We start from the raw sequence: 20,755 nt of genomic DNA, 5'->3' as shown, positions 1-20,755 counted from the left end.
AGACGCCATGTAAATTATAACGTGATATAATTTTTTTGCATATAATAAAGTTTTATTAAGACCACATAGCATGTTTCAACCCAATTTGCAGCAATTTTTAGTATGGATTAAGTTTTCGCTCACGCGTTTATAGCAAAAACGAAATCGCTAACTGAATATTTCAAATTGGCTAAGTTTACAACCGTTAAGCCTCCTTAACTTTACAAGAAATAAACTCCGCTCGAACTTCTTTTGTTTGCATACCTCAAGTGTCCTTCGAAAACAGTTCGTAAAAACAATAAAATTTGGGTGATATGAAAATTTTATCGAAAATAGCCAAATAAAATTTCGAAATTTGTCTGGAGAAAAAACATCCCGAGCACAAAAAAAATAATTCACTTTCTTCGAATATTGGATTAAACAGCAGTTTTGGGGCCTTGAGTACTTTTTTTTTGAATTTCGATAGCCGATATTTAAAAAAAAAATCAGTAATTTTTGCTATGGATTTTCTGCTATGGCTTTTCATGCCGATCAGGCTCAGAACTTATAATAAAAACGACGCAATCCTAAACTTGCTTGAACATATAAATCCAAGAATATTTGTTAGTCTGAATGTTTGTTCAGGTTTTCAGCTAATTTAAGGTAGGAGGCAAAAGCCACAGGTATTATAGAAAAGAAAAGCAGGGAATCATTTCGTTACTGCAAAGACCATAAAATATGGCACCACTTATTCAAAGGTATTCAAATCTCAGTGGTCTATAACAGCGATAAGAACTTGGGCAGGGCTGCAATATTGAATTTATTCTACTCTGTCTAGAAATATGTTTTCAATTTTGTTTTTGTGATCATATTTTTACAATGTGAGTTAAATCGAATTTTTTAAGCGATTTTTTTTCGAAGGTTGTGACCTTTTATAAAGTTGCAGCGACCGCAACCATTGGAACCACGGTGCACTCATTTTACTTCGCTCAAAAAATTGAAGAAACACAGCTAAGGCTGTAACTTTTTCTAGTTTGATCAAAAGAGTGAATTGAGTTTATTTTTTGTTTGTTTGAAGTTTCGTTTTAAATTTAATTCTTTAGAAACGTAGACGGTTTCGTTTCTCGGTTTGACGACCGCTGTTGACAAATTGGTCGAGACATGTAAGACCTTGCCTGAAGCACCAAAGAGGCGCGATATTGGTCAAGTTTGGCATTCTGCTGCCTGGGCGGTAATCTTATATGTAGTTGTAACTATGTTTAGGAAAATAATTTGAACATTTGCCTTCAAATTTTCCAGCCAAAACGGCTCAAAGAATTAAATCACTGTGAATTCCTCTACTTTTCCCTGAAATTTAACTTTTCTGTAGATATTTTCATAAATTGACTTCACAAGCGCAGGAAGTGTAGCTGTCTACGGATCAATAGATTTATGTTAGTCCTTCAAGTTAAAAGCGCAGTTTTACAATTTCTTTGTTGATTTCTTCATAATTTTGCTGCTGTTTGCCTTTAAGCTATACCAAAGGAACTGTATTTTCAACTTCAGATTCAATTTACGTATCTGAATTATCGGACCGTAAAAAAGCTCTCATAAAGTTTAAACACAATTTAGAAACTGATCATAATTCAAAGAAAATGCAATGCACCCGGTCTCAATAAAGCCAGCTTGCGGCAAAATTGTTTTACAGTTAAAGCATTTCCTTTTGAGCAATATCTTGGCTTAGAAGGCCTTGAAATAAACTTAATTGAAATCTAAAATCAGATTTCCGCAGAGCTCATTATTGAATTTATCTGAAGTTTCTAGTTATAAGAATTCGTGAGAAAAGTCCATACTATGAAAATTTATATTCAAAATATTGACAAAATTTCTTCAAAAGATTGGAAAATACCTGAGATCAACCGTACATTTTCCCCTTAAGTGACCTACCCGCACTGATAAATTTTAGTTTTACATCGGTTTGAATCGATTTTATACAGATAAAATACTGTATAGAAATCAATATAGGGTAGCCCATTTAGATGCGTAAATCGATTTAGAATGTTTTAAATGGATTTTACGATAAACAAAAATATTTTTTTTGCTCAAAAAATGGCTTTAAAATAGATTTTTGTCGAAATCTCAACTATATTGATTTAACATAACTATTTTTAGATTCAAAGCTTTAGCACACTTTTCTACTCAAGAAAATCTTAAGGAAAGCTACAGAGCAAGAGTCACTGCAGGAGAATTTTGTACCGCCGTTTTGTACCTTTTCATGCTGAGCAAAGATTTTTCAAATGTCATTTTTATTATCAACATTCAAATCTCAACATTTATGAGCAAACACCATATAATTGAAAACATCAAATAAGAAAAAAAATTTTGCAGCAGAAAATGTAGATAGTAGTTATCCTCAGCTTATTTTCAGGCCAAACATCAAAACAAAAACTCAAATTAAAAGCATATATTAAAAAGTTATTTCCACCCTTTCTTAGTTGTTTGATAGTCTAGAAAACCTGATAACAATAAAATCGGCTAAAGCCGATTCAAATTAATATTTTACTACTTTTTTGTCTACCCATTTTTTTGCATAGTACATACATATTATGTAGGTATTATGCAAAAATGGGTAGACAAAAAAGTAGTTTAAAATCGATTTGAAGTGGCTTTAATCGCTATTCAAATTCGTAGGAAAATGAAACCAAAAACGCTTACAGAAAAGAATTTAAATCGATTTAGAATCGATTTAAATTGATTTTCAAGCAACATTTTTGTGTTAAACTAAATCAATTTTATATCGGTTCAAATCAATTTTTTTAAGTCTCCGCTACATTATCAGTTTAAAATTGCATGTAATTCATTTCTTGTCAATACGGGTACCGTAGAATGTCCACTGCAATCATGTACTAATTCTGAAATTTAATTCCGCGTAAAATTTTAACTTCAAACAAGTGCGCAGAATATACAAAACAAGAAAACTTTTTATACGGAACAGCTATTTTATACCGGTATTTTATCCCTCCTAAATTGATTTGAGGTGAAATTGTACGGTTGATCCAATATCTGTTCAGAAACATAAACAATCTGAAAGATGAAAAAATACATTTTAAACTATTCAAAAAACCATTTACATGGACAATTGAATGAAAGTAGTCCAGTTTGAAGAATTTTTGATAGTTGGTTAACTTTTCTACCAAAAAATTAGAAAAATGGCGAGCGAGAGCGACACAGACGATGCTGTGTTACCCGAACGACGCCGATCTCGTGTCGTGTGGAAGGTAGACTTACCCTCTCTTTTAAACCTCATTTTTGCATACAAACGAGGCGCTTCGGTGACATTCGACGAAGTGAAAACCGCTCTCGTCGAATGCATCACAAACGAACCGAAACCTATTTCGAAAGCCGTGCGAAATGTAACCGAACGGAATTTAATTTATGCTCTCATAACCGAATTCCCGAAAATGCGTTTCAAGCCGAAGGAAAAAATCATTCGTAATTTGGAAATTTTGTCAAAACGTAAGAAGTCAAGCGAAGTCGGTATTAGAAGGAACTTCTACGAGACGACAGACACAGCCGAGAAGCGAAGGTCGCGGCATCTATCATTTCAGGAAAACGACTTAGGGGTCATATCTCAAGGTCAGCTGTTGAGCCCTTTTTCGGACAACGCCTCAACGGCTGGTTCAGATTGCACAGAAGCAGCATTTAGCAGAAATTTAGACGTAGCCGAGCTTTTTGGCGAGGGCAAAATTGATAGCTGGTTTTCGGACGTACCGACAGATCTCGACTATGTTAATTCGTGGCTAAGTCTTTCAAATACACCCGCTCCTAGCACAATTCCTGATAACACTTCTGAGCCAATAGGAATTGCGACTGAAAATACCATTAGCATAAAAGCAGATAGATCTGCGAACACAGGCTTGAATTTAGACAGTTTAAAACTGCCAAATTCTACAAAGCACAATTTAAAAGCAATTGAAGAACCACTGCACAATTTACAACCACGTTTCAAAGCTCCCGAAACTCCAGATATTGTAATAACTGACGATTCGATCGATCAAACTTCAGAAGCTCAGCTTCAAAGTTCAGCTCCAAGAATGAGAAAGCAAGGATTGTATTCCAACGTGAACAAAATTGAAGAGCAAAAAAATATTCTGAATGAAAATGAAAAACAAAATGGTCTCATTGGAAACAAAAAAGCTTCGAGTTCTAAAGATGAAAGCTCGAATTGCGAATCAAATGATACCAAAAAAGAAGAAAAAACCCATAAACTTGGAGAAACAGACCCTGACAATAAAACTGAATCCAAAAATGCGTCTAAATTTCCCTCAAAAAGTAGTAAAATTTCAGATAGATTTGGAGCTTTTTCCAAAAAACTTGAAGAAACTAAAGCTGAAAATGATCAAAAGCCGTTGAAGACATTAAAAAAAACTTCAATTGCAAATTCATCAATAGCCGATAAGATCACGAAAGAAGCTCAAAATAACAGAAACGAAGCGGAAAAAACGGAAACGAAGTCGGAAAAAACGACAGAAACATCCAGTCAGAACAAGAACATTACAGCCAAAAATACAAAAGAATCGGAAGTTACCAGCGCGCCGAATAATAACGCGGCTCAAGATGACTCGGTCAAAAACCAAATTAAAATGAACCAGCTTTCATCAAAAGAAAATGCAGAAAAGAATAAAATAAATACAACAGAAGCTGGGCGAGGAATTGTAGGTACGAATAAAAACACTTCAGACGACAAAAGTTCAACTGGAGTTAACAAAAAGATAGAATCAGTTTTGAAAAAAGAAAAGGAAAAATCATCTGAAGACAAAAAGTTAGAAAAACCATCTCAAAAATTAACAAAAACTGATGAAAAATTAGGCGTGAACCAAAATTATGTTACCATGGGTAATTCGGGAAGTACTGCAAGTAAAGCTGAAAAAATTGGCGAAAAGTTGGAAACAAATTCATCTGATCAAGAGAATGTAATTGGGATGAAAATGAACCAAGTACAGACGAACGTTTCCCAGGCCGAAAACAGTGTCGAATCTGCTTCAGAGATTTTGGACACGAGAGCTCAAAGACGCAAAGAACGTGAGCTGAAGGACGCTCAGCGGCGAGCAGAAAAAGAAAAGCAAACTTCCGGCAAACATCCTGAAAATGAAAATGCATCTAGTCAAGCTCCAAATTCAGCAACCCGTAATGAAGATTCAAAAAGCAGTTCTAATAAAAAAGAATCAGAAAAAGAGATTAGCTCAAGAACGCAAAAGCATACAGAGGCTAAAAAGCCGATAGAGAATCCGCCGAATGACAGCAAAACCGAAAAACAAAGTAATTCGACAGCTGAAGTGTTAGATACAAGAGCACAACGGAGAAACGACCGAGCAAGAAGAGATGGAAAACAGAATGAGAAAACAAATCAAGTGACAGAAAATGAAACTAAATCGGAATCAGCTGCAAAAGAGTCTTCAGAAAGCAATTCTCTCGTAGACAAGAAAATCGGAAGCACTCAAGCAAAGTCGAGGGAAAATGATTCAAATGACAAAAAAATTGAAACGAAAAAAGCGTCAGCAAATGGTTTAGATCCCAAAGCACAGAGACAGAACAACCGAACTCAAAGAGATGAAAGAGGCGACAAAAAACGAGAAGAGAAAGAAAAAGACGCAAGCGAAGACAAAACCGTTGATAAAAGTTCTTCGCTTAATATGCGTCCCGAGAAAGCTGTGAAATCAGAAACTGAACCGCCAACGGATGACAAAAACTCAGCCAGTGAGAATCAAGAAAAAGAAGAAAGTGCTCCACGGAAAGCAGCGCGAGAACGGTTCGAGAGAAACAGAACCGAGAAGCAAAAAGCGAGGGATCAAAAACTGGCGACTGAGCCGAAATCACAGAATGGCGACACGGATAAAGACGGAAAAAATGTTTTGAACGAAAAGTCAGATGACCCGGAAACAGTCAAAAAGAAGGAGCGCGAAAAAGAGTTGAGACAAAAACGACTCGAGGAGGAAGAGGAACACTTTTTAGAGGAGTTACGGAAGAAAAAAACGGCCGAAGAGAAACGAAAGAAAGAAGAGCAACAGAAAAAAGAATCTCAACGAATGATTATAGTCGGATTATTTATACTTTTACTTTTAGTTACAATTCTTATTCAGACCAATAAAAACCACTGAGCTTTAACTATAAAATTATCTAATATTAATTGACAATTGAAACAGTTTTGGAGAAAGTTTATCCCAGAATAGTCAGTTTTTGTTCAGTTTTTTTTTGTAATCTTAAACTGTTGATGTCATTAAAACAATTTCGGAGAAGTTTTGTGACTTTTTTGCTGAACCATGATATGGAGCAGGGGCGGATTTAGGGGGGGGGGCGGGGGGGCGGACGCCTTTTCTCTCAGGGATTCGACCCCCTGCCGACCCAAAGGGTCCCCCCTTTGATACTTTTTCAGAAACCCATGTTTGCCCGACCGACCCTAAAATTTTTCTAAAGGCGCCTTTGGCGCCAATATATACTAACTTTGAGGGGTAGCGCGCGCCAAAAAAATTGTCAAAATTTTTCAAAAAGTGCCCAAAAACGGCTTTTTTGACTGTTTTTTCAAAAATTTGCCTGCGGCGCAGAAAATTTTGCCAAAATAGAGGCAAAACACTGCTTTGAGAGAGCTCGAAAAATCAATTTGGTCGACCCAAAAAAGGGGGGGCGGATTTTTTGAAAATCCGACAACCCCCCCCCCTCGAGAAAATCCCAGATCCGCCCCTGATATGGAGATATGAGCCGTGTAGTCGATGATATAGCAGCGTAATTTTTTATCAGGTATGTCAACAATTTAGTTGACACAATTGAAGACTCAATTGAGTTATTGTTGTTCCAAATTTTGTAACGAAAGTAACCGATTATTTGTGCTCGGGTGGTTTTTTTCTTCAGACAAACTCTGACCTTTTACTCAGACTTTTGGTACGAAAGAAACGGAATTTTTGTGGTCGGTGGTTTTTGTCTTCAGACAAATTTCGACGTTTTGACTAGCCATTTTTTTGACAGATTTTTTTTATACCATTCAAAAGTTATTGTTGTCCTGAGCTTAATTTTAAAAAAAAATTTCACATGTGATCATTTTTCGTAAAATTATGGGGGCTTAAAGATGACCTTTTTTGTCAATATGGGACTACTAATGCGCGATATTTTTGCGCTATTAACGTGTAAGCTGAGATTTAATCCATCTTGGAAATCGATCCAAGCTCGTTGAAGGAAACTTGTTCGCCACAATTGATTTGTTACTAGAAGCAAAATCTATCACACTGAGTTTTATATGGCCTTGGGGGATGATTTTCACAGTAAACCTTAAATTTAAAAAAATCATTTACTCTTATTACATTTAATTTTGTCATGTTATTACTGCTCCATAGAGCTTAAAAGGCAGCCGGAACTTTCAGGGCTTTGCTCTGATACGAACAGTCTTGTTATCTTAATTGTTGACACATAATAAAATATAGCGGTGCTTTAATATCGATGATTAAGAAAAAAATTCTCATGACTGCTTAAATTAAAATTTTCGAAAATTTTGATTCAAAATTTTTTATATGAAAAAGGAGTGAACAATATCGCGCCCAACCAGCAATATCAAGCACCAAAAGAAAAAATTATTTCTCTTAATGAGCTAATAACATCAAATACTCTCGGTCAAATTGGCAATTTTCAGCACCCATCCCCCATAACATAACGGAGCTGGAAGCAAAATTGTACATTTGAACTTGGTAGTCAACATTTCAAACATCGCATATACATTCGGTGCCTGGACTTTTTGCCCCAGAACGAATAGCCCTATGATAACTTGCCCTATAATAATTTGCCCTACATCATAACTTGTACTAGGACAATTTGCCCCTTCATAACAGCTTGTTCTATGCCATTTTGTCCCATAATTAAAACTATTATTTGGTTCTTTGATGTTTGTATTGTTTTTACGATAAACAAGGGATAATGTTAGGCTCGAATTGTTTTGAGATACTAAGGTACTCTAGTTTAAAATGATTTTTGTTGAGCCTCAATTACCCTCCAAATCATCTTTTTTGTCGTAAACTCTGACAACAATTGAAATTTAGCACCATTGAATTTTAATTTTCCAATATTGTGTAAAAGTTTTCTTCGTAAATATTCAAAAAAATTATTTTGAGTCATACTAAGTGGGAAATATCTCAAGAAATAAGCGAAAGCTAAATGTTGATGAACACAATTTGAAGAACAAGATCTGTGACCATAGTTTCGGTTTCAGATACAAATAATTTTCCCAATGAACAATCAAATTTTTATTTATTTTGCTCTTGCTCTTGCGTTCCGAAAATTGAAATGTGTAAATGGGGGTTTTAGTTTTTTTTTCAGGCACACCAGTTAACACAAACAATCATCGAAATGGATCTAGTGATGTAAGATATTGAAACCCTCTCAGTTGTGATTCGACACATTATTAAAAATTGTATGAAAATTTAGTCCCAGTTTTGAAACAAAAAAAAACAAATTAGTTTCGTTGAATTATTTTAGAACCGAGTTACGTTTGTTTTAGGTGAGTTTGGTATACAATAATTAGTTTATGGTTAGTTCAAACCGGTTTGAATTTTTCGTTTTTGGTCTAAATTCGAGCTAATGAGGCGACCATGTATGCCTACAAAAGCTTATTTATGCTGAACTTATGCCGTAAAAACTTAATTTTGCTCAAGTAAAATTAGTTTTTAGGTTTTTTAGCGCCATTTTGGGATCCAAAAACTTCAAAGCTCAAAAAATTGCTGACCAATTTGTAAAACAACTAATTTCCACCACGAAGAAAAAAAATGGTTTTGGGCTTGCTCTGCTCTTGGTTCATTTTGTCCTGAGAACGGCAACCATCTAAGTGTCATAATTTACTTGACATAAGTCTATCAAACATAGAATTTTTTTTTGCTAACAGTTAAACTAACCCGACAAAAAATTATATACTTTTCATTTTTTTTTTGAAAAAGAAGAAAGTTATATTCCGTTTAGATTGAAACTGTACACTTCTTTAATTAATCATTTATAAGCAGAATAAAACAAGACTAGGCGGTTGCTGTGCAAATAGCACAGAATGTTCCGAACATATTATTAAAAAAAATAGAAGAAAAAAGTTTTTTTTTGACAAGTTAGTTTCGTTTTCATTAGTTGGTGGAATTCGAGAACTATACTATTGCGTAAAAAGTTAGTAGGTTAGGCAAGATCAACACATTTGTCTCCAAAAATGAACAAAAAAAGAAAACAACTTTAAAATTTGTAAAATATTTTTTCATAATATTTCGAAATTAAAAAACTTGCGAACCAGCGCTAAATCAAATATCCAAAACTGGTTTTCTTTAAAGTGAAATCCTAAAAAAACAGTGAATTTCTTTATAACGAGCATTTTTTGATCGCCCTACTAGAGCAAATCTCAAAATTTTCAAACCAGTTTTTCTCGACCTTGTTTGAAAAGTTTGAAAAATTTTTAATGACGTTTGAATCAAGAAAAAATGGGCTTCAATATGATATATCACTCGACCCATTCCAATAATTACTTGTGCAATTTGATTTTGCCTGAAAAAAAACTAAAAACACCCGAACACAAGATTTTTTGAAAAAAAATTGATAATATTTTTTGTTGAAAATCTTCAAGATTCGATCTGGAAGTTTTCATATGATCAAAAGGAGCGTGAGTCTGAGAGGAACGTTATGTTGCCAAAAACCTTCAGAAAAGTTCTACCGTATTCTTTTTACTCAAGAATATTTTGCCAAATGATTTTCGGGACAATTTAGTAATTGGGGACAATTTAGTAATTGGGGACAATTTAGTAATTGGGGACAATTTAGTTAAATTTAGTACTATTCAGTTTTTCTCCCAGTTTGCTGAATCGAAAAATTTTTTTTAAAAATGACGAATTACCTATTCTAATTAAGTCACAAAAATGTTTCTGCATCTTCTCAACGACATGAATTTGAACTTAAATTTGAACTTGTGTTTCAGATTAAGTCTCTCTTTGTGCCGCATTTGTCGTACATTAGGGAACAGGAGTCCTGCACACAGTATGCAAGGAACATGTACAAAAGAAACGAGATCTTCAAGTTCTTCGTCGCTGTGAGTACAAATAATTTGAGATTAGTTTCTAGATGGCATAGTGACAAGCCCTGGACGCTAAACATAAGAAGCATACCGAAAACATGGCATCACAAAATCTCCATGGCATCGCAAAATTAGCCAGTTATGAAGGTTATGCGAGATATTAGAAACAAAACTTAGTTTTTATGCACCTTCAAAAATAGTAAATTTTAGAAAAGTTTTTCAAAAATTGAGTACTCTCGCACGAAATAGACTCAATAGACTAATGTTTTCACGGTTGGGGTGGGGCTTTCAAAAAATTGCTTAGTTGACAAATGTGTTTGTTTTAGTGGTGTGAGAGCCAGAGGGTGTGTGAGAGACTGAAGCTGACGGATTTGCTGGTGAAGCCGATGCAGCGACTGGCCCAGTACCCCCTCCTCATCCAGGCCATCCTCAGACACTCCCCCTGCGAACAGGAAAAGCGACAGCTGCAATCAGGGGTGAGTGTTTGGCAAAAGTAACCCGCAGATAAGGGATGGGTCAGTTGAACTTAGTTGCACTAAGGCATGCTTTATGTTGCTGTCTATTGCATGATATTATTTTTTCCCCAAAAGGTGACAAAATTTTTGTGATTGAGCTAATACGTTTTAAAATTAAAAACAATCTTTCAAGAACAGCTTGAATTATGCAATTTTATATATCCTTGATTGATTGATACCTGCACAAAGCCAGCTAACTTTTTGGCATCCGCGATAATTTTTCTTGACAACAAAAAATTAAATTAAAAGGACATCGATATTCTTTAAGTTTTGTGTGTCGGTCGGGATTCCTCTCACGTAAAATGACAGGAACTGCTGGTTGCTATACTAGATGCATAAAAGTCTCCCACCAGTTAAGTTTGAAAATCTTGTTTTTTTAGCGGAGCAGAGCGATTAACTTAATCTTAAAATGTAAGAGCGCAATTTGACGAATAACCTTCCTAAAACGATTGGCAAAAAATTTGAAGAGTCGATCAACGTTTTCAGACTTTAATATAAGTCGTGGTGGTCTTTTTTTTTCAGGAAAAACTTCGAAATTTGTTCAGGCTTAAATTTACTTTTTCGCAGTTTGATTTTGATTTAATTCTAATCAGTTCATTTCGTTTATAAAATGGAAGGCAAACTCCACTATCGAACAGCAAAAGTGTAAAGATCATGAAAAACGTGATCGACTTCTAAATTTTGAAAATGGAAATTAATTATCAGATTTCCCAGCGAAATAAAAGTTTTACGTATTGATCGGGTTTTCTCAAATTGAGTTAATTTTAACAAAAAAGTGCCCATCATAAACTGCTCCACAATTTCAAATAGCTTTAAGGCCATCTTTTTTTACTTCGAAATTCAAAAGTTGAAGGCGCTCGAAAAAACAAGTCAGTTTTTTCTTCTGTTTCCTTGCGTTCATTACTCTTTTCCAACTGGTAGTTGGCTATGTTTAAGAGTAATGAACGTAGTGAGTACTCTCAAACAGGGCTTGTTGATTTTTTTGTTTTTTTTTTCAGGAAAAAGTCTTAAATTTGTTCACGCTCAGTTTTGATTTTTCGCGGTTTGACTTACGATTTTTTTTTAAGTTCAGTGTACTTCCATTGTTAAAAGGAAGGCAAACTCCACTATGGCTATGGCCGGCAGACCCACCAGACTCATGAACTGCTCCGCCTAGACACATTTTAAAATTTGTTTCAAATAATTCTATTCGCGAGTGTACTTTATCATTGAAGCTCCTTTTCCTCCCCCCCCCCCCACCTCACTCAAACATGAACTTTATGGTCTAACGAGTGGTTTTACAAGGTTAATTGTGAAGACCAAATATGTTTGTTATGGCCTAATTAGTCTGCATGTCAATTTGCATGACAATCGGACAAAGTGAACAGTAACTTCAAATATAAAAATTTGCAGGTGGGGGGAAAAGGAAAAAGAGCCTAAAAGTGTTTCTTATTGACTCAGTAATTTGGTTTATTTTTTATCAACTGTCGTTCTTCCAACTGTCTGTTAGCCATGATTAAGTTCAAAGCTTTGTTTCGTTTTTTTTTTTAATTTATTTTGTTGCGAAATCGATTATATTATAATAATAATCAATTATTGTTGAAAAAAAATCCATTATAATCTATTATAATCGATTATAATCCATTAACTTTTGCTGGGAAATCGATTACTTTTGCCAAGATAACTCATTATAATCGATTATCTTTGAAATAAAATTCCATTAAATCCCTAATGGGGGGAGTTAACTGGGGGGAAAGTTAACGGGGGGGGGGGTAAACTGGGGGATGTCAATCATTAACCCCCTTTCCCCGAAGTGTACCAAAAAATAATCCCCCCATGTTCAACAATTAGGGGAGAGGGCTAATAGCGCTTGTGGTAAACTGGCAGGGAGGGGGTGGGGTGAACGAGGAGGGGGGTGAACGGGGGAATAAAGGGGGGTGTAAACTACGATTTTCTTCCTGCAATTTTTTAGTGAAACTGAAATCCGTTCTTGTAGAGCTAAAAAATCAATTTGTTTGGCCTCAAAATTCGACAAACTCTTCAGATTTTTTTGAAACACCGCCACTTTACTCAGAAATTGGATTCGCCTGCGTTTTATTAGATATGCCTCAGAAACGTTGTCAGAATGAAAAAAGAATTCATGCTGAAAAAATTGCATCTCCTGAACATATTTGATTTTCATCATAAAAATACTTATTTAGTCATAATAGCATGGGCTAGTATTATAAAAAATTGCGGGGGCGGAAGGGGAGTACAACAGAAAAAGAGCCAAAAAATGATAATTGCAGACTTTTTTTGTTCAACTATGTCTTAATTTTTTTGTTCTTTTGTACTTCTTAGCTTAATCAAACCATCATAAAAAGACCTCGAGTCGCGATGACGCCTTGAAATCAAACGCCATTTCAGTTGACTGACATTTAGTTCAATTTTGCCTTTTCAATTGAATTGGGTGTGATTGAATCAATTCAAAAGTTGAAAATGACGCACTAGAACTCTAAAGCATGCTATGACATAAATAATGACCTTGATGATGTCATAGGTTGAAAAATTGGAGAGGAAAATAACAATTTTCAAGGTTGAAAACGTAGTAGAACATCAAAATATTTTAAAGCGGTATTCATGAAACCTCGAAATCGAAAAATTCCACTGTAATGGCTCCCATCGGAAACATGTTTTGTGACGTCTGTGATGAAAAAACTTATTTCACATGATTTTTACTCAACTTTCTGGGCTAGTAAATGTGTCATATCAACTGTAAGTGTGTCTATCAGCAAGGATTGGCCATAAATTATGGTAAAAGGACCATAGTCCGGCTCTGGCTATGATCACTGTTTGATCACTGTTCAAGATTGAGAAAACGATTCGAGATTGAGAAAACTGTTTGATGTTCGAGAAATTAATAGTTTTTGATCACCTTGATCCCTGTTCGAGATAGAAAAAAATATATATTTTATTAGACGTTTGTTGTTTAGATGATTTTGGCGCAGCAGTTCTTGTTCGATGTGAACAGTACTCTGCGGATACAGTCGGAGCAGGAGAAGATTCTCTCCATCCAGGACAGACTGGAGCCATTCGACCTGCAAGACAACCACTTCCAGAGCGAAGAGCTTAACAGGGTAGGTTACGGGAGAGTGTAATAACTAACATATCATCATCATCATCATCAGGTGCAATTTTACTACCATCAAAATAATTCAAAAACCTCAGTTTTTATCAAATATTTATCTAAAGTTTTATGTAATACTTGCAAAAAATGATATAATCTGTTATGCAAACTTCCAATCTGTCAATGCGCTTCTGATTTTCAATCAGTGTACCTTTTACAATTAGAACTTTGCCCACCCTAAACATTAGATAGCATAGGAAGTAACCTTTTGTGTCGATCCGCTGCTATTATATTAAGTTAAATTTATTTTTTTTCGAACAAACAAGGTTTGAAGGTTTGAACCGAATTTAATTTTTTTTAGTGGAATACACTCGTCAAACTACCATTAATAGATAATAATTTTGATGCTGGAATTTAATAACTAAAAAAAGCTCTTTCAGGCAGTGGAAAAGTACTCTAGATTTGACCTGTCTACATACCAAACATCATCTCCAGTATCACCCGCATGTCCAGATATGCAATACGACTATATCAACAAACTCAACACATTCGAGTCTTCTGCCAACGGAGAATCAGTTTTGACCTTGTCTTCAGACTCTGCAACGTCGCCCTCGAACCAACCCTCCTTCAGACAGTTGTTGATCGAGGGACCGTGGAGGCTCAAGGAGGGTTCCAGGGGAAAGGTAACACTTAAAAAATCTAGCAGAAGAGAGAGCTCGCTTCATTCTGAAATTTTTTTGATATGTCCTGTCCGATCTTCCTTTTATTATGCAATTTTTGAATTGCTATCATGTTTTGCTCTCACGACTGGTTTTTCATTTTCGTGTTACCAGGCTTTTACTTATGTTTTTTTTGTGTTATTTCTTTGAAGTCTTCGCGCCCCTTACCACGAACTATAGATTGCCTCAGGGCATTTTTTAATTTGGGTGACTCTGTGTTTGTGGAACCCAGGAGTATTATTAATTAAATTTGATATTTCCTGGTAGTTAACTATAGTTTATTGATAGTTTTTATTATCTTTGGTTTCAGAAGCTGAAAAACAATGCTTAGAATGTTTCCGTTCCGTAATTTTTTTAAGACCGAAATTCAAAGTGAAACTAACTTGAAAATTGTCACAAAAGATATACTTATTAACCATCTAATGGAACCGAGCTTAAATATTAAAAAAAAACATATAAATCACTTTCAATTATTACCTGTTTTGTGCCCTTTTTCTCTATAAATGATTGAATTACTTGTGAACAAAAAAAAATGACGTCTTTCAGTTTGATCGTTAATCGATTTTTTAACTCATTAACAGATGCTTTTACAGCTTTGTATTTAATTTGGATGTTGAAGCACTGCTAAAAAATGTTTTCATCCGCATTGAAACATTTTTAACAAATGGTTAAAAATTGTCTCATAAAATGTTAACAATCACCTGATAATCAATGCTTTAGTAATTTAAAGTCAGTTTTAAAGGACTTTCTACTGAAAAAGAAGGAAAAAAAAGAAGGAAAAAAATCGTCAAAAAGCTGCACGTGTTCAATTCTAACAATCTAACGAAAAGAAAGCTGCAAAAGAAACGTAGAAGTAACTGACTGCGAACTTTTCGCCTTTCTTCACTTTCATTTTTGAATGTAGTGAATGTAAAAATAGACTATTGTAGGGGTCTTCAAATTATTTTTTTCTCAGGAAAAGTCTTGAAATCTGTTAACGGTCAAACTGATTGTTTCGCCGTTTGACTTTTGATTTCATTTTAAGTTCAGTGCATTTCCTTTGTCAAAAGAAAGGCAATCCGTAAGAGGTTCCATGGATAATAATCGATTATAATAGTGTTTCAAATTCTGCCTCCATAAATCTCTAAAATCATCGATTATTTTGGATTAACAATTGATGATAACCCAAACAAAAAAATCAGTTTACACCAATAGAATCGATTATAATAGATTATAATGGATTAAAATTTGTTTTACACAAGAACCTGGAAAGTCTAAAAACTAGAAAAATTTTGGCGCCTTTAGAAAAATTTTAGGGTCGGTCGGCCAAAAAGGGATTTCTGAAAAAGTATCAAAGGGGACCCTTTGGGTCGGCAGGGGGTCGAATCCCTGAGGGGGGGGGGGGGGGGGGGCGTCCGCTCCCCCGCCCCCCCCCCCCCTAAATCCGCCCCTGAGTGCAACCCTTAATTTAGATTAAAATTTGGCTTTTAAATTTTGTTGAATTGTTATATTCTGATGTTTTCTACAATTTTTTTCGCATATTTTTTTTATTTGGGGTATCACCACCCCTAGCCCATTTAACCCACATTTAAGCCTACCAATCTTACATTGGTAACATCGATAGGCTGAAACATTTGCGTACTTCTGCAAAAAACTAGAAGATTTCAGTAGTTCTAGAAATCCACAATGTTGTTAGAAATGTGGAAAAAATTGCCAATTTTGCTGAAAAGTTGGAAAAATTTTAGGAAGATTATGATCCATCATGATTCCATTATAATGGATTTTGAAAGGATTATAATCGATTTCAATTCTTTGAAATTATGGATTATAGTGGCTGATAATCGATAGTGTTGTCTTGAAGTGTAGTTTTAACAGATTATAATGGCAAGACTTGAGCACCAGGGGCGGATTTAGGGGGGTGGGGCGGTGGGCTGACGCCTCTCGCCCCCTCAGGGATTCGACCCACTGCAGACCCAAAAGGTCCCCCCCCCCCCTTTGCTACTATTTAAAAAATTCATTTTTGACCGACCGACCCTAAAATTTTTCAAAGGCGGCTTGGACGCCAATATATACTAACTTTGAGGGGGAGCGCGCGCCAAAAAAAAGACATTTTTGTCAAAATTTTCGAAAAAGTCCCCAAAACGGATTTTTGATCTGTTTTTTCAAAAATTTGCCTGGGGCGCAAAAAATTTAGCCAAAACAGCGTTTTTTACTGCTTTAGGAGAGCTCAGAAAATCAATTTGGTCGACCTAAAAAAAGGTCGTAAAAATTTTTGAAATTTTTTCGAAAATAAGCCCCTCTCCTCGAGAAAATTCTATATCCGCCCCCCGTTGAGCACTAAAAACAATTATAATCGATTGTTACCCAAGGAACCTCATTGCGGAGAAACTCCAGTATTGAACAGCAGAAATTTAAAAGTCACAAAAATGTGATAGACTTGTTTTTTGAAGAATCCGATTTGCAGATTTCCTAGCGAAAAAAAAACAGATTAACTACCGATTCCATACGTTCAAAGTTTATAAAGAAATTTGATAAAAGTAGCTGATGCTGTGCCAGTAGCTCAGTATAAACTAAGCTCATCAATCTTAAAAAAATTGAAAATTTAAAATCAACAAGGATAACCGGTTGCTGTGCAAGTGGCATAGAATGTTCCAAACATAATCTTTAAAACAAATAACGTAAATTTTTTTCAAATTAGAGTAGTTTTTTTGCACGGGGTGCTGATAAAAGGATCTGAAAGACAGGAATTCTACAGTCTTAGTAAAATAGGCAAATTGTTCAACAGGTTTTTGTCAAAAAAAAACATAAAGAAAGTTATTGAAAAAAATTTTTGTTTCGAATTATTGAGGTTTTTTATTCCCAAGATGTCGCTATTAAACTTCAAAAAGTAATTCTACTAGAAAAAAAAAACTAAAATTTTATGACTTATCCTTCTATGAAAAGCCTGCTCGCTTACTCCAGGCTTTCTCGCTCAAAATTGAACGAAAAATTTTAAATTCGTTTTTTAAAAATTTGGGACATTTAAAAATAATAACAATGTCCTTCGAATCACAAATGAAAAAGCTTTAATATGATGTATTAAGATGACTAAAATAGCAAACGTTTTCACGATTTTGTTCAAGAAAAACTTTATTACAAAATGTTTCGTTCTCGGGCGCGCATTTTCCCGCCAAGTTAAAAATTATAATTTTTATTTTTGAAAAAGATCACCGAGAAAAATTCGGATTCGAAATTATAGTTTAAGTTATAAAAATTACTTTTGAAAAATCAAAAAAAGTTCTCTCTTTAATCACAAAACTTACGCTTTTTAGATGGAAGTCTACACATATCTATTCGACGACATTCTTCTTATCGCCAAACAAGTCAACAAGAAGAACAACAATCCAATATCATCTTCATCATCAAACAACACCAACAACAATAACAATAGCAATATCAACAGCTCAAAATTACGTCCTGTGCACCCTCCAATGAGATTGTCAAACCTAGTCGTCAAATCAGTGACACCTGCCAATCAAAATGACCAAAATGTGAACTCATTAAGCCAGAACCAATCCAATATCAACTTGACCTCTAACGAGGTGTCCTTGACCTATAATAACTCGCCACTTCCTGCCAATGCCAACTTCACTCTGGTGTATCTGAATGAGTGCAATATTGCAATGTCTGCATTTTTGGTAAACGTGGGGTCTCCGAGTAATGCTCAGACGTGGATCAATGGAATTAACAACGCAAAGGTAATGAAGCAAGTGCAATTGTCCCCGTTATGTTACAAGTGCAAGTGTCTCCAAAAGTTGTATGCGGTCTAAATAGTTCTGGTTTGTTATATCGAATTAGTCATTTGATTTTGCGTCGTGTGAAGGATGAAAATTGATAATTATTTTCAAAATTCTTTGCTTTCATGTGGCACAGAATTTTCTGAACCTAATAATCAGAAGAAAATGAAATGTTTAAAAACACAACGAACAGCTGGAAAAGTATAAATGAACTGAAGATTTTTGCTCAATATTTAGCCTTCAAATGACGCAAAAATTAAATGACTAATTCGATATAACAAACCAGAATTTTTTAGGCCGCATAAAAATTTTGATGCGAAAAAAAAGAAAGATAAATATACTAAGTCAGAGCAAAATTTCGACCATTGAGTTTTTCACGGAAAAAAAATCAGTTTCATACGTACTGAAAAAAAACAAGGTCTGGCCGGTACTCGAAATCTAGCCCTAGTGGTGTAAAGGCAACCGCGTTACCTCTAGATCAACTGGGAAGGAGCCTAGAAGCAGTCAAGTTCAATAATAAAGAAAAAATTTCTTGCAGACTTGTAAGAAAAATTAGTTCAGAATTATTTCTATCACGAAGTGATATATTTTAAGTCTAGTAAATTATCATTAGAACCAAACTGTCAGCATCAATACAAATTAGAATTATGGCTAGCTATTACATATGGCTAGCAAACACAGAGGCGAAGCAGAGCTTCTCGATAATTGCAATACAACATTAGTATACCTTTGTACGCTAGCAGCTGAAACTTTTTTGCCGCAGCTTTCGTCAAACACAAAATCATAGATAGTCCAACAATTCAGCTTTTCCAAAAAACAATCGATAGTCTGAGAATTCAGCTGTTTCAGAAAAAAACAATAGACTCGCAATTCAGTTTTTCCAAAAAAAAAACTTGAAAAAAAAAAACATTTCGAAATTGGTCAGAAAAAACCCGAGTATATACATACATTCGAAAGCCTTCTTCGACAGTCGGGAAAATAGGTTATTCTTGAACCAAAAGGCAAAAAAGCACTGAAAGCTTCGCACACAGAAAAATCAAACTTATTACCATTATAGAACAGAATCCTGGTAGCTTCCACTAAACTATCATAAACAGAGGCGAAGCCATACTTTTTACCACTTGTGATACAACACAAACAATAAACAACAAAGGTTTGAATGTTGAAAGTGAAACAAAATTTTCGTATGTTAAGATAAAAAACAACTAAGGGCAGGTATGTGCCTGATATTGAAAGAATTTGCTATATCGATGCGGCACGAAAAATGTGATTTCAAAAATTGACTTCGCTTAAAACCTTAGTTGTTTCTCTACTAAATTGAGTGAGTAAAAAATTTTGAGATAATCATTTTTTTTCAAGGAGATAACAGTACTCTTACCAAAAAATTAAGGAGCCGCCGCTTCTGCAACAACCATTATCGGAAACGTTTCTTTCAGTTAAACTTTTCATTCTAAAAACTTTTCATTTTCATCATGAAACTGTCCAAAGTCTGTGGTTTTCATAATGGTGCTTCTTGCGAATCGCAGAGGAGCTAACAGCAGACCCTAACAGTGGTATGTAAGGATAATCCATCCGTATTATTTCCCAAATTCCACATTTGTTTTTGTTAAGCAGAGCTTTTTCGCGACTCAAGGCCGCTTTTTTGCGTCTAGACCCTTCGAGTGGTTTCAACTTCGCAATCGAAATCGGTCAGGCGATATGGTAGAGCTGAAGATAGAGGTCGATTGAGGGCTCGTCCTCACACACTATCATTTCTATGGCAGGATATCGTATACACGATCTGACGTTCTGAAAGTGGACGCCTTTCCGTTCTGAAAGGGGAACGTTATTTTTTAGATTCGTCTGACATCTGGTCTGGAAAGCAGTTGGGACTCTACAAGCAGCAACGAATACTCGTCTATTCAACGCAAATCACTAACAAAACATCACTTACGTAGCAAGACTACATTTCTGAATACGACTTCAAATAGTACTGAAGACGAAACTGATGACTCATCATTACACGTGGACAAAGGCACAGGTAAGTGTGTGACCCAAAAATCTACACTTCATTTCAAGCAGTCAAATATCATTTCAAATAAATTAAAAATATTTCATCTGAACCATTTCTGGCTTTTTTGAATATAACGTGCCTGCTTTATGAGAAATTAACTGTTTTTTTTTAAATTAAAAATATTTCATCTGAACCATTTCTGGCTTTTTTGAACATAACGTGCCTGCTTTGAGAAATTAACTGTTTTTTTTCTAAATCACCAATCCTAAAAACTCCCTAGCATCTACAGTTCCAGGCGGTTTTTTGCATCGTTCAGTTTTGAATTACATCCTCGGTCGATACGTTCAATGCAAAAGTCAGTTAATCACATTTTTATTTTATCTTTAGGCGGAGGAAGCTTGACTTTGAATGGATCGGCGATCAGTCTGAACTCCAACATGAATCTGCCCATGACCCCCCTCACGCATCACAGAGCACCTCCGACCACACCGCAGATCCCTCCGAGAATGAACGCGAACGATGGCAGCACCAGTGAGTATCTCTTAAGATTTCTTTCTATGAAGCCCAGATGTTGTCTGTTTTTAAAAAATTGAACAGATTTTTAATCGCTTACCAATTAGAAAACTTTCAAACAAATTACCTAACCAATTGGCTTTCTGAACAATTAACACGG

The 20,755-nt window shown here is 35.1% G+C and overlaps 2 protein-coding genes across 2 annotated transcripts in view; both read left to right on the top strand.

Annotated features, from left to right (window-relative positions):
• LOC134839957 (uncharacterized) overlaps positions 1-20,755 on the top strand; it is a 122,360-nt gene that overhangs the window by 99,951 nt on the left and 1,654 nt on the right. Inside the window, exons 9-15 of the mRNA XM_063855586.1 lie at positions 9,920-10,030; positions 10,342-10,491; positions 13,482-13,625; positions 14,056-14,298; positions 17,625-18,050; positions 19,926-20,109; positions 20,470-20,613. Coding sequence (XP_063711656.1) covers positions 9,920-10,030; positions 10,342-10,491; positions 13,482-13,625; positions 14,056-14,298; positions 17,625-18,050; positions 19,926-20,109; positions 20,470-20,613 — 1,402 coding nt within the window. The remainder of the gene's footprint in view (positions 1-9,919; positions 10,031-10,341; positions 10,492-13,481; positions 13,626-14,055; positions 14,299-17,624; positions 18,051-19,925; positions 20,110-20,469; positions 20,614-20,755) is intronic.
• Positions 1,265-6,095, top strand: LOC134838888 (titin homolog). The gene is made up of 2 exons (XM_063854193.1): positions 1,265-1,858; positions 3,009-6,095. Exon 2 carries the CDS (start codon positions 3,147-3,149, stop codon positions 6,093-6,095), a length of 2,949 nt encoding a protein of 982 aa, XP_063710263.1. The 5' UTR covers positions 1,265-1,858; positions 3,009-3,146.

Source organism: Symsagittifera roscoffensis, chromosome 2 (genome assembly GCF_963678635.1).
Source record: "Symsagittifera roscoffensis chromosome 2, txSymRosc1.1, whole genome shotgun sequence".
In the NCBI taxonomy this organism is placed as follows: Eukaryota; Metazoa; Xenacoelomorpha; order Acoela; family Convolutidae; genus Symsagittifera; species Symsagittifera roscoffensis.
This window is presented reverse-complemented; position numbering and strand designations above follow the sequence as displayed.